Raw genomic sequence first — 14060 nt, 5'->3', positions numbered from 1 at the left:
ATAAAGTGTGTACTGTGCATTTTGACTCTGTTGGAGTTCAGAAGACGGCTGCTTCTGTTTGAATGCGGTCCATCATGAGGAGAGGAGTGGTGCAACTCACCCTTTTTGGGGTTCTGGTGACTCTAGCTGCTGCACAACCAAAAAAGGTACAGTCCTAGGGAAGGATGACCACAAGAAAGGCAACAGAATAAATAAATGTATATATTTTATTACTGGATAATTTTTTTTACAAATTAATGAAACAGACTTACTGTTTGTTCAATTACCTCTTTTGTTCTAACAGTTTGAATTCTGCTTCAGATAGGCAGAAAAAACCGAGTGAAGAGCCTTGTCTCTTTGAACACTTAAGGTTGTTTTGGACTGATTGATCATCCACTGTGTGCATTGTTTGTTTATGTGAAATGAAACCATTGTACTGTAGTAGAGAACAATTAAATAGTTTAAATAGTTATGAGGTAGAAGGATAATAATGTGCATTATGATATGATTAAAATGAAAATTCATTGCAGATTTTGCTAAAACAAAATCATAAAACTATTACAAAACAAACTGTTGTGGAAAAATCAAGACAACAGTAGATTCATTTTCATGCCTCCACTGCAAATCTTTTACTTGTTTATTGAAACAACAAAAAGAGCAGGAATAAATTCACAAGTGAAGCCAACTCTTTATATGTGACATAAAGGAACAAAAACATAACATAAATGTCCCAATGACGAGTCACCTCTACGTTTATCACTATGATTCTTTTATTACCAAGCTTCTTCAAGCTGTGAATATGTTCCACTGTCTTTGAATATAAACTCATAAATATATATAAATAAAATATGGAAAGCCTTAACATAAAATGAGATACAATTTGATAGTGTTACATTAAATAAAACATTGTTGGTAAACATTTAGCACAAGGACAAATGTGCTTGTGCTAAATGCTATTAGTTTCTTGTTAAATCCCACATGTTCAATATAAATATTCACGAAAATGTATTTCAATAAATAGTGAGAATTTACTATGTGATTATTAGAACTTAATATGGGGGACATTATTCAGTGAAGAATAAAAAAACGTCATCATTTTGATTGTATGTTTTAAGCTTCTATCTCTAGGCTTCCTTTCTAAACAGATGTTCAAAGAGCAGATCAGAGTTCGAATGTGTTTTTAACTTCACAATAAAGAAGAATTTTTATCTGTTTTTAACTTCACCAACAAATGTGGAGCGTTTATGCTTGTATGTCTGAGATTTTGTGGACAAAAACGTTTTTTAAGTAACATGCCGTCTATGTCTGCAATTATTGAGGCTGAGACAATGAGAAAAAATAGATTTGGATGATACTATTTAAAATGACGAATGTCATGTTTAAATTTAAATTGAATTAAATTGTGCTTTTTGTCACAAGCAACTATTTATTTGCACTAGTTGCTATAAAATGAAACTGCCCAGTTTATTCACATTAAAATGAGTCATTATGCATGTATTTATGGAAAACCCATATTTATTTATGTTTGTGTGAATATGTAGATTGTGAAGAAAAAAGTAACATTTGCTGAAGGATGTACATCATTTTGTCAAAGAAGAAGAAACGAGTTTAGAAAACTAGCTTGGCTTTACAAAAAGAAAAAAAGGATTAGGGATGTTACAAAAATGTAGAATTTGTTCTCTTTTCCAGATTGTTTTGTCTCTTTAGTTGTGCAAATATTTTTCTTCTAAGTCAATTTGTATTGAGTTACTCATTAATTTTAGGTCAACCTCATTTTCAACACAAAGTACAGAGTAGCGTATCAAGTGACAAAGGTAAAACACTATTTGTATGTTTGCCATTAGGACTTGTGTATGTAGAAAATATGAACTATTAGATAATAAAGTCATAAAAATAGAGTTTGTCCACAGTCTATAATCAATGCAGAAAAAATGAATAGTTTCTCAGTTGGGTGTCTGCTCCTGAGTTGCTGTCTGTGTTTAACAGGATGACTGGGACATTTACAGCTTTCACATCAACTCCACTGTGACCAGCCGATATGCCACCACCATCATCACAAGCCGTGTTGTGAATCGCATGAACGAATCGAAAGAAATTGAATTCCACGTTCAGATTCCCAAAAATGCCTTCATCAGTAAATTCAGGATGTGAGTGGAAGGAAAACTTGTGACAGCGCCTGATATTTTTACATAATTATTATTTTGTGATAAATTCTTGTTAATTCTAGTTTCAGCTATTTGTTTCTTACCTCTTTAGGCTTATTGATGGTCAAATGTACGATGGAGTTGTGAAAACTAAGGAGCAGGCTCAGCAACAGTACACTCAGGCTGTGTCTCGTGGCCAGAGTGCTGGGATTGTCAGGTAACTCAATCCCAATTCCCTCAGATAAATGTTTTTCTGGTGTCCCATACTTTCTCCATGCATGTTTTTGTATATCTGCAGCCAGAAATATTTAAGATCGATACTTCTAACATTTTGCAATAATTACAGTTTCTGCTTTTGTTTTCAGCTCTGTTGGGAGAACCATGGAGGAATTTAAAACCTCTGTAACTGTGGCGGCCCACAAAAAGGTCACCTTTGAACTCACCTATGAGGAGCTGCTGAAGCGAACCCACGGCAAATACGAGCTGCAGATTTATGCTCGACCCATGCAGCCCGTCAAAGACTTCAAGGTTTTTCAATTATGGTGAAAATAACATCAGTTGTGGTGATAAATGCTTCTAATTGCTTTTTTGTTCCCACAATAAGGCTGATGTGCACATTCACGAGAAAGCCGGCATCAGTTTCGTTGATGTGAAAGGAGGGCTGAGCACCAACGCCTTGGCTAATGCTATCACTAAAACACTTGCAGATAAACAGGTACTGTTGGTTCTAAGGCTATTTTCTCTTTTATCTTCAGCATAGCAGTTAGCTTGAAATCATAAGTAGTGAATTATGTTTTGTTTTTCTTCATTACATACATGTTACTCATGATGTGCACAATTATTTATCTTAAATTTGTAAAATTGTTAATGTATGCTATGGCACAAGAAATGAATGCCATTTTGTTTCCAGTTCTTAAAACAATTTAGAATACTGAACTCACTGAACTGACACTTTGAAAAGAAACACTACATTTCACTGTTAGATATACTGTCTTCAAGATTTTATCCTTTACCTGATAAAGTTTTGTTCTGATTATGTCCTAATCTTATAAGGAAGAACTTTTCAGTATTTCAAGGACTTTGATTTATCGGGTTTTCTTTCTCTTCTGACTGGCTCTGAAAATAAGCAAATTATGTAGTTAATTAATGAATACAAAGTCTATCATTGCAGTAATTTAAATGATTTCCCTTTATATCATCACTTAACTATACAAAGCACTTCAAATAAATACACACATTTAAACACAGTAGCACCAAGCTTCCTGTGTGACATAAAAAAACATAATTCTTTTATATTGTTTCAGGCATGGGTGTATTTTTATCCTACGGTGGACCAACAGAAAACTTGTGACAGCTGTGGAGAGTGGGGTCTGAGTGGAGATTTGATTGTTGTTTATGATGTAAATCGAGTCAATGGACTGGGCGACTTCAAGGTAAAACACTCCTGAAAACAATTACTAATACAGATGTAGATATGAAGATGTGTGTAGCTTAAAACATGACCAAAAAGTTGAAATATCTTTCACTCTTTCACTCATTTACATGTTCTTACTTCTTCTAAGACTTCGGACGGATACTTTGTCCATCACTTTGCTCCATCAAACCTTCTCCGAATACCAAAGAACGTTGTCTTTGTTATAGATCGAAGTGGCTCAATGCACGGCAGAAAAATACAACAGGTAAATTATTTCAAAGGTTTGTTACAATTAAACAAACAGTGTGTGATTCACCCAAAACAAATGCTGATTAATTGTTTCTTACCTTATTTCTTATGTGTGTCTCTTCCACAGACCAGAACTGCTTTAATCCATATATTGAATGACCTGGCAGAAGATGACTACTTAGGTCTTGTCAGTTTTGATAGCAAAATATCTCACTGGAGAAGAGAACTCGTTCAGGCCACTAGAGCAAATCTAGAGGGTGCCAAGAGATTTGCGTATGGTATTACTGACAGAGGAAGTGAGATTTCTCAGTACACAGGATTTCAAACATCTTGCAGCAGGATGGCAATTAATTAATTTTATTTTTACTTCTTTCAGCTACAGACATCAATGCAGCCGTGTTGGAAGGGACACGCATGCTGAATGCACATCCTAGAAAAAGTTCAGCTTCCATTCTAATACTTCTCACAGATGGAGACCCAACATCAGGTTAATTTAAAACACACTCATATGCACTAGAGCAAACACCTTCAAAATGTTAATTTAATAATGAGATATTTACTCTGTTGGTACTCAAGTCATTTTTTTCATAGAATCATGGTGCATAATAAAAAAAAATCCCTCTGGTAGTTCTATAGTTTTGTAAGATTACATAATTTAGTCAACAAAAAGTTCTAAAAGGATCTATGTCTAAATTACATCATGAAAAACCACATTACATGTTGCACCGTGTCATTATATTTAATTTTAACAAACTACAAAGTAAAACAGAAACTTAAGTGAGCCCAAAAAACCAGATAAGTGTTGGATTTTGGTTAAACTGGTGAAATTGAAGTCATGAATGTGCAGCAGTTCATCAGAAATAGAATCAGTAGATGAGTTAAAAACCACAGAGCCGTGTTGTGATGCGTCAAGCTTTCATAAATTTGTAACTGATCTACACTGTTGACAGATAAGTCAACCACAAACAAATCTCCATTGGGTTTCAATACAGTTTAGCCTTTTTAAAACTACACTTTACATTCACAGTATATCACCATTCTGTTAAAATTAGGAATATGTTAAAAGTTTTAATCATATATTTCTGTATGTAGTCTTTTGACAGCTGATAGCTGTCTGGTTTTATTTCTGTTGGAAATATTTCTAGCAGTTTCTTGTGTCGTTCTAGGAGTGACAAATCTCGAACAAATACAATCAAATGTAAAACAGGCGATTGCAGGAAAGTTTCCTCTCTACTGTCTTGGTTTTGGATTTGATGTCAATTTTGAGTTTTTGGAGAAGATGTCTTTGGGGAACAGCGGTGCAGCAAGACGGATCTATGAAGACTCTGACGCTGATTTGCAGCTCAAGGTATCCTTCTCCATTTCACCAATACTCTTCTTATCTATTTCCAACACTTTTATGCAGAAAACTGTCATCATCACTGCATAAATCTATACATCAACAGGGCTTTTATGAAGAAGTGGCCACTCCGCTGTTAACAGATATCGCAATGACCTATGTTGGTGGAACCAATCTAACCCAGACTAATTTCAGTCATTATTATGACGGCTCTGAGATCGTGGTGGCCGGTGAGATCATCGACAACAACATTGAAAACTTTGTGCCAGAAGTTGTTGCCATTTCAGTAAGGATCAATCTACAATGTCTAAGTATTAAGACTTTTTTCTAGATTATTTTTAAAAGTTCTTGTGTACTGACTTTAAAATTGTTTTTGCATTATGACAGAGTAAACAAAAAGTGACATTTTCTAAAACAAATGAGTTTGTGGATTCTTCTACTGGAATTGCTGATGGACTTCTTCAAAGGGTTTGGGCCTACCTCACTGTGAAACAACTTCTGGAGAAAGAGTAAGTGGTACAATATGTCACAGTTCATTTTTTGTTTCTATTTTATTTAGGATTCAGTTTGCAGTTTTCCACTACAATTTCAATCAATGGACACAAATGGATTTTCAGTGTGAACTTGTATTTTACACCAGAGTTAGACTGTAAACATCAATGAACAATTTGAGACTTTGTTCTTCTGCATCACAATGTTGACCCAAAACAAGATAAAACAAATCCAATGCAGTCATTTCTGATTTCATTGGACACTTGCAGTAGTCAGACAATGGCTTTCATTACTGTGCATATATTGATTCTCATAAAATGAATTTACAGCAACCTGTATTGTTTGTTCTTTGTAACATCATTGCACTAAAGATTACAGTACAGTTAAGCCCAACATTATTCACAGCCCTGGTAGATTCGGGCTTAAAATAATCTTTTAATGAAACACAAATGCTTCTTTACTGGAAATAATATTTTTAAGTGGCTCAGTCACAGTCTTAAATTGAATCTGGCTTGAATCAAAGACTTGGAGCCCATAGCCAAAGACAATTTGTCAAAAAACCACAGAAAACATTTTAAAGGCTGACATGTAATTATTATTCGGTTTTCTGGCTTTAATACCAAGATTTTTCCATTGATTATGAAGGTGGATATAAATAATTTTCTGCATACAATTTTTATTACAATGCAAACAAGAAAAGACAACTTTGTTTTTTTTCTTTCAAAATTGACATTATTTTCTTGTTGAATTACCTTTTAAGTAATGCCTGTCTCATTTGACGTCAGAAATAAACTTCTTGGTTGAAAATAAATCTAAATCTACCAGGACTAAAACAAACTCGGATTAGCAGTCCATCATAAACATAATTTTAGCAAAGTTGAGTTGCTCGAGCAAAATGATTGATTAGGCCCACTTCACACACACTTTTGGAATATTAGTCATGTAAACAACATCTGCTTATTAATGGTTAAAGCTTTCCCTAATGATCCACATTTCACATGAATCTGAAATATCAAGTCAGGATTTAAAGAGCAGCCATAGATCATCATAATGAATGTACTAAAACTGCACAGCAGCAGTAAAAATCAACCAAATCATAGAAACTGTTTGCATAGTTTTACAAAGGTCATCAAAGGTCTTTATATTGGACACTACGGATCTCAGTTGTTGTATCAAACACAATTCATAGCACAATTCCTATGTCTTTTTCTGAGTTTTTGTCCAAAAAAAGATAACTCAGATTATATTGTGTGAAAATTATTTGATATACAGTTAAATTTTTTAGCAGCACTAGAAACAGACTACTGTATGGTCACCAGTGAAGAGGAGAACTCCTATGTCTGTTGCAGACACTGGTCCAGTGTGAGCAGCCACCTGCTAACCAACAGGGGGTTTATGAACTCTAGAGTTTTACATTTTAAGAGAAGCTATCAGACAGTAATATAACATCTGAATGATAATGTTCACAATGTTGTATGAAAAGCACAAACATTCAAAGTGTAAAAGTGCCCAATGTTTTGCTGCTGTTTATCTCAGTTGTCACATTGTAGTTGTCACAATGCAGGCTGCTGGTATCTGGACCTGAGAAAGAGAAAGTGAAGAACGATACTTTGAAGTTGTCCCTGAAGTACAGCTTTGTGACCCCACTCACCTCCATGGTGGTCACCAAGCCGCAGGGGGAGGACATGGATGTCCTTCACAAACCCAAAGAGGGGGGAGTAGTTCGGTCCGACAGTCATGCCACACCAGCCAACAGTAAATATCTCCTTCCCTGCCATCTTTTTTATGGATTCAATGACAGTAAGATGCATCATAATGAAATGATGATAAAGCATTATTTTTATTTTTTAAATAATCATTGAGCTTAGATGTCCATTTGTGAATAATTGTACACACAACAGGGTAAACGTGTACCCTTTCATTTGCAAGATTAGCCAAATGTAAAACGAACATTTTTTCTGAGTCTTTGTCCAAAAAAAGATAACTCAGATTATATTGTGTGAGAAATGACTGGATATACAGTTCAATTTAACAAAATTCATCAAAAGCAAACTTTCATGAGTGAACAAAGTAAAAATTTTCTTGCAGAATTTTGGAGGAATTGTATTTATGTATATTTCTACAGCAACGCAAGTAGCAGGAAATGAAATATTAAAAGTGTTAAACCCATATCACTTTGGAATAATTTGCATATCCTTGTCTACAGTTTATGTATGTGCAGAATAAAACCTTCTCAATATAATTTTTAAATGAACATTATCTTCTCTTTGTTTTGAATAGGAATCGTTGGGCTCGCTGGTCTTCCTGGTCTTCCTGGTCTTCCTGGTATTCCTGGACAACCTGGTTCACATGGTATAGTAGGCCACACACTGTCATGAGAAGCATTGCATAAAATCAGCGCTCTTGAGAAAGATCAGTTTGGTCGCACATGACACCTAATTTCTCAAAAGTCTGCCTAAGCAAATCAATCACTTGAGGAAAGAAAAAAAAGTTTCCGTGGCAGGTTAGGATTATCAGATAAAAGCAGTGAACGTAGCACACATTTTCAGATTATTAGAAATTATATCAATATAATTTTGAAATTAACCGATGCATGTGATTTAATGTTATCACCTCTTTGTTTTGAACAGGACGCTTTGGACCTCTTGGTATTCCTTCTTCACCTGGTATAAAGGCCACACACAGATTTTATGTAACGCATGAGAGCTAATTTCTCAATAAAGTGTCTAAATAAACCTTATGTGGCACCAGTGCAACCAATCACTCAAGGAAAGAAAGAAAAAAGTCTTTGCGACATGTTATGTTAATCAGAGTGAATGCAGCACAGATAAGGAGGGGAGAAATGTAGAAAAGTTGAAGCCTGAACCATTTGAAAATCATTATAATGCTCTGACATGGAGCTTTCGACCGCTGAGGTTACGGCTACTTTCACACAGCAGGTCTTGATGCTCAATTCGGATTTTTGCCGAGATCTGATTCTTTGTTTTGTACAGTCACTTATACTGCTAGTAATTGTAATTAGGGCAAACCATTCACTTCTGTGTGAATAGTTAACAATCTCACAGAGAAGAAGAAAGTAGATGTCACACAGCAGCACACTGTTTACGTAAGTAATAGTGGATGCCACCATTGATTGATTTTAAAGTTGATGAGTAATGGAGTCCGACGATATTGTCACGAGATTATAACAAGATGAAGTAAGCTAATGAAAGGAAAGCACTATCGTAATCGCAATGGCTTTTTGAGCATTGACAGTAACTTTATATAGAAATCTGTTTGGATGCGTAGTCGGAAACAGGAGTTGTGAGTTTGTGATGTGATTCCTCACTGGAACAGACTTCTTTCATGATTTGTCTCGATTTAGGATCTAGATGCGTATCTCACATGAGTGACGTTAAAGTCAGATAAAATGCGACACTGCCATTCAAACGGCAGACAAAGCTCTCAAATACAATTTAGTATCACATTTTTGGGGGGTGAAAGATCAGAATTGGGCGATTCAGACCATTATGAAAATTTTGGAAAAAGTCACCAGCTGGCAAAAAAAAATAATTTTGGTTGTATCTCCTGCTGTGTTTGAACTGGAGACATGTGCCAAAAAGTGATGGTCTGCCAAATATAGATAATTGTTTTTATCTTAAATTGTGTTGCACTCCATATCTCACAGTGGTTCCATGTTGTTTTTAGAATTAGCAAGGTTACAGCATAAACACAATCAGCTCTTACCACAAAAAACATTTAGTATTTCGTACATATAGCAGTTTTTGTTAAACTCTATACACTTCCAACAAGCTTTCTGGGAATGGCTGTATCAATTAAGGGAGACAAACCTCTGCCTAAGTCTCTGATAGACAAATTTCTGTTGCAGCAATAATATAGTTTGACCAAATTTTTAACTGCAACCCCTTCCAGTTATTTGAAACAACACAGTTATCAAGCTGTTTGCATTTCCACAGCATGCGATCCATTTATGGCAGATTATCACATTTTGGCACAGCACCAGCAAATTTTATGAAATCACTTAAAGCACTTTTTCAGTGTCTGGTACAATTCTGCTTCAAGAAAGAGCTGTGTTTACTGAATTGATTAATTATTTACAAATCCATATTGCTTTCATTGACAGTTAATTTAAAAAAGTGAAAAGGTAAAATATTTTTATAATTATCTACTACTTATTGTTCTAATGGTTATTGTTACTTTTGAAAATCTGATAAATGACTGTGCATAATTTCAATATTATTATCTCTTTCTTTTCAGGCTTTTTCTTTGGTTTAAGTGATTTCGTTTCTTACGACTACCCTGGTATGACACATCACACAAACGTTCTGCTATAAGCAGCATTGCAAAAAACATTTCTTGATATCGTCAATGACAAAATCAAGGTTTTCCAATTCATTAGATGAAATGTCTTTATTTTTTAAATTTCATTTGTCACCTTTAGATATTTTCTATACATGAATTGCATGCAAAATAATACAACATGTTACATGGGCGACTCGTTTAGGGTCATGCCCCAGCAGTTTAATCAAATTCAAGTCAAAATTTTAACAAGGCCACTCCAAAACCTTGATTTTGTACTTTTTAGCAAGACAGAGAGGGTTTTGCTGGTGTGCTGTGAATGAACTAAACTAAATTAATAGATAATAAATAATAAATAATAAATGAGGTAATAAGTTTTTAGAGGGATTTTTTTTAGTTCACTTATGTTATATTTCACTGATAGTAGAATTTGTTTGTTCTGAAACCTAATTGTGACAAAAGATGGAGAAGAAAATGTGTTAACCGGCAAATACTTTTTCATATACTAAATACGAAACTGGTTAAAGCATCTCCTCTTCTCTGAGATTAAGCTTTCAATAGATCAAACTTTCTTTACAGATTACACCAGTAGTGGAAGGAGTGCTCAACCGACGGCCACAGGGACACTGAGCCGTAAATAATTAATATATATTTTTACAGCCTACATAACTTCAGAAAAGTGATTATTTTTTCCAGCTGACTGGTAGAGCAATTGGTAACCCTGTTGAAGAAATACTTTTAGACAGCTCTGTTTTATTTCATAATATTTAGCAAGCCCAAATTCAGATCCAATTCACAGTTAAAATGTCAGGTTACAGCACCTTTAATAATTATGTCTCCTCATAATTCATCAAAACTAATATTCAAGGATTAGTGCATAAGTACAGAATCGTGTGTTAACAGCTAAAGAATAGAAATAGTAATAGAATAAAATGGCAAGAAGTTTATTAAATAGAGGGAGAAATTAGCATAAGGACAAATTGATGTGAAACTGATCATTTACTGCTGGCGAAAACAGATCCGGCAAAAACCTGGAAGGCAACACTAAAAGGAAAACACAGCACCTTCGCTTACCTCATGTTGTCAGGCAGGTTCTAGTTACATGATGATTTGATTCTAGAAATCTGCCTGTAATCAGACTTGAGCACAATCAGTGAAATTAAATACATAAGCTATACATTGGTTATTATTTAATGTTTAAACTAAATTAATAAATAATAAATGAGGTAATAAGTTTTTAAAGGATTTTCTTTTAGTTCACTTATGTTATATTTCACCGATAGTAGAATTTGGTTGTTCTGAAACCTAATTGTGACAGAAAATGGAGAAAAAACGTGTTAACCGGCAAATACTTTTTCATATACTAAATAATGAACTGGTTAAAGCATCTCCTCTTCTCTGAGATTAAGCTTTCAATACATCAATCTTTGTTTACAGATGATTTCATAAGTATGATGGTTGAACTACCGCCCACAGAGATGACAACACTTGGTAATGAATGAAGAAATATTTTTACAGCCTACATAACTTCAGAAACGTGATTATTTTTTCCAGCTGACTGGTAGAGCAATTGGTAACCCTGTTGAAGAAATACTTTTAGACAGCTCTGTTTTATTTCATAATATTTAGCAAGCCCAAATTCAGATCCAATTCACAGTTAAAATGTCAGGTTACAGCACCTTTAATAATTATGTCTCCTCATAATTCATCAAAACTAATATTCAAGGATTAGTGCATAAGTACAGAATGGTGTGTTAACAGCTAAAGAATAGAAATAGTAATAGAATAAAATGGCAAGAAGTTTATTAAATAGAGGGAGAAATTAGCATAAGGACAAATTGATGTGAAACTGATCATTTACTGCTGGCGAAAACAGATCAGGCAAAAACCTGGAAGGCAACACTAAAAGGAAAACACACAATAAATTATATAATAAGTCATACTGTATTGAGTTTTTCCTTTTCAGTATTGAAAAAGTAGAATAGCTGATCTGTCTTAAATAAATAGTTTAGAAGTAATTTAAGAAAGTTTATCCAATTTAAGTTAAATAAACAAATCTATGTAACTCAGTTACTTGTGATCAGTTGAAGCTATTTATTTAAGTTAGAGCTGCATTCTTTTTTATAGGAATTATAATAATAATCATCAAATTTGCATAAATGAAACTCAGATTATTTCAGCTGTAGCTGAAATGAATGACCGTGTCGGTTTATGACATCTGTTTTTTACACAAACCTTTTCTCTCCATCCAGCTCCTCCTGTTTCTCACAGATTTTTGCGGAAAGCTGAAAATCAACCTGTTCCTCTTTGCTTTGATGTCAGTAAAGCTGCCATTTTCAAACTGCTTCACCATCCAAGCAAGGGTTCGTAATATTTCTCTTTGTGCCATTTCAAGCTGAGATGTTTCATTTCAAAACTTCTGAGTAAAAGTCTCAGATATTTCCATGTTAAGATGGTCTCCTCCTTTATTTGATATTCTTGGTATCAGCGGTGTTTGTAAATGGTGAACTGGATTCACTAACAAATGGAGGCTTCGCTAAGATCGTTATTCACATCAGCACTGACCAGCACATTGAGGTTGATCCAGAGGGAATCAGTCTTCGACAGGGACAGTCCACGACACGGCACACTGGACAGGATCTCATCACAGTTGGACGGTGACCTTCTTTCATTTACAACTTATAACTTCCTTCTACTGAAGAAACAACAATTATCTTTAAATTTAATACTGGGCTTTTTGCAATAGATTTTTAAATTATAATTAGTTTCCAAATTAGAGTATGCAAAGGAACTTGATTAAAATACTACTTATTGGTACTTCTGGTGTACTTGTCATGATAAAATGACACAATAAAATGATACAATTTCCAGTCCATGAATACTCCTAAAGAGAGGTGGACATTCTTACCAGAGCGAATGTGATTTTCTAAAGGCTTGAAAACAGAAGTTAATCTTAGGCTGTGTGCATTTTTCTAGTCATACAGTGATCATGCGTACCAATGAAATAGATGTTGCGGTGGAGGATGTGCGTTTGGTTATCTTAGTGCATGAGAAGGACAGGAACAAATTCCTTTGGCCTGTTTTGCGGCAGACGCCATCTGCCGACGACATTGAAGGATTTTTAGGTGAGTAAAAAGTCAACTTTTTTTTTTTCCAACTGTGAACGTTTGGAAAAGATGCATTAACTGTAGCTCGCAGCGCATCCAAACACAGTATCTCAAGATTATTCTGTGCCACCTTTTTAACACTAAGTCCTGCATTTTTGAGTGCAGCTTTAAAACCAGCAGACTATCAGGCGCTTCTGCAACAATCTGATGCGAAACTGAAGCTCAAAGACAGAGAGACTCCTGCTTCCAGGTATATTTTGTATTCTGTTGTTTATTATAAATTTTTTTTGGCAACAAAAACAGAGTTGTTTAATTTTTTTTTTTCAGCTCCACTGCAACTGACTACAGCAATGCCAATCCTGTGCTAATGACCTGTTGGCTTGTGGGAGCTGACTTTGCCCTGGAGAGGACTTTGAATGATTACTTTGTTGCACAACTTTAACTGGAAGCTGTAATGAGTAACCAAATGCACATTTAAAACAAAATTACACAGCTTGATATCAGCATTCAAATGAATATTAGTCAAGATCGGTGAAAACATTATACATTTTTAAAGTATGTTTAAAGAAAATTAAATATAAATAAAAAAACATTCAAACCTCTAAAGGAGGTGAAAGGGGTAAAAACTAAACCCATTAATGTTCAATAACCTTACCAAACACTGTTTTAATGCATATAGATCCTGAAAGATTTTTTCTGTTGTTATTGATTGCTGTTTATATAATTCTGATTGTGTATTAATAAAGAAATGCAGATATTTTTGGCTCATACATCCTTTCTTCCTCTGTCTTGCAAAGCTACACTTCAAAGTGATTTATCTATGTTTGATTTTATGAAATAGTATTTTGCCCATATCTTGTCTTATCAACATCGTCAAAAAGCCTTGCTTTTGCTCTTGTTTTTTTAACAAAAAGAAAACGTAGAAAAATACAGCTTTACGTCGACTTCTTCAGTAGTGTTCAAGTATTAGCAGGATTGAAGTAGCGCTGGAAAGTAGTCTGCTAGGTTCAAGCGAAGAAAGAAGTTCCGTTCAAACA

The 14060-nt window shown here is 34.5% G+C and overlaps 1 protein-coding gene across 4 annotated transcripts; it reads left to right on the top strand.

Annotated features, from left to right (window-relative positions):
* LOC102235752 (inter-alpha-trypsin inhibitor heavy chain H3-like) lies at positions 1-13780 on the top strand. 4 transcript variants are annotated; one of them, XM_023324524.1, is made up of 23 exons: positions 1-146; positions 1966-2126; positions 2236-2340; positions 2489-2651; positions 2728-2838; positions 3428-3556; positions 3686-3802; positions 3914-4082; positions 4163-4273; positions 4953-5134; positions 5232-5411; positions 5513-5634; positions 7182-7372; positions 7898-7969; positions 8248-8283; positions 9875-9919; positions 10496-10549; positions 11354-11407; positions 12169-12279; positions 12405-12573; positions 12893-13041; positions 13189-13273; positions 13351-13780. In XM_023324524.1, the coding sequence occupies exons 1-23, from the start codon at positions 63-65 to the stop codon at positions 13463-13465; spliced, it is 2715 nt and encodes a 904-aa protein (XP_023180292.1). In that variant the 5' UTR covers positions 1-62; the 3' UTR covers positions 13466-13780. The 4 variants fall into 4 exon arrangements, with proteins under 4 accessions (XP_023180292.1, XP_023180293.1, XP_023180294.1 ...); XM_023324525.1 differs by lacking the exon at positions 10496-10549; XM_023324526.1 differs by lacking the exon at positions 11354-11407.
* The last annotated feature ends 280 nt before the right edge of the window (positions 13781-14060 follow it).

Source organism: Xiphophorus maculatus, chromosome 20, assembly GCF_002775205.1.
Source record: "Xiphophorus maculatus strain JP 163 A chromosome 20, X_maculatus-5.0-male, whole genome shotgun sequence".
Lineage (NCBI taxonomy): Eukaryota > Metazoa > Chordata > Actinopteri > Cyprinodontiformes > Poeciliidae > Xiphophorus > Xiphophorus maculatus.
The sequence above is the reverse complement of the archived record's forward strand: the minus strand, read 5'-3'. Positions and strand labels throughout refer to the sequence as shown.

What these genes read in the sequence shown, in the direction of transcription:
- LOC102235752 (XM_023324524.1), top strand. Translation starts at nt 63, where the DNA reads ATGCGGTCCATCATGAGGAGAGGAGTGGTGCAACTCACCCTTTTTGGG. An exon ending in CGTTTCTTACGACTACCCTG is followed by an intron (nt 9,920 to 10,495) that starts GTATGACACATC and finishes CTTTCTTTACAG; the next exon opens with ATTACACCAGTAGTGGAAGG. An exon ending in CACAGAGATGACAACACTTG is followed by an intron (nt 11,408 to 12,168) that starts GTAATGAATGAA and finishes CTCTCCATCCAG; the next exon opens with CTCCTCCTGTTTCTCACAGA.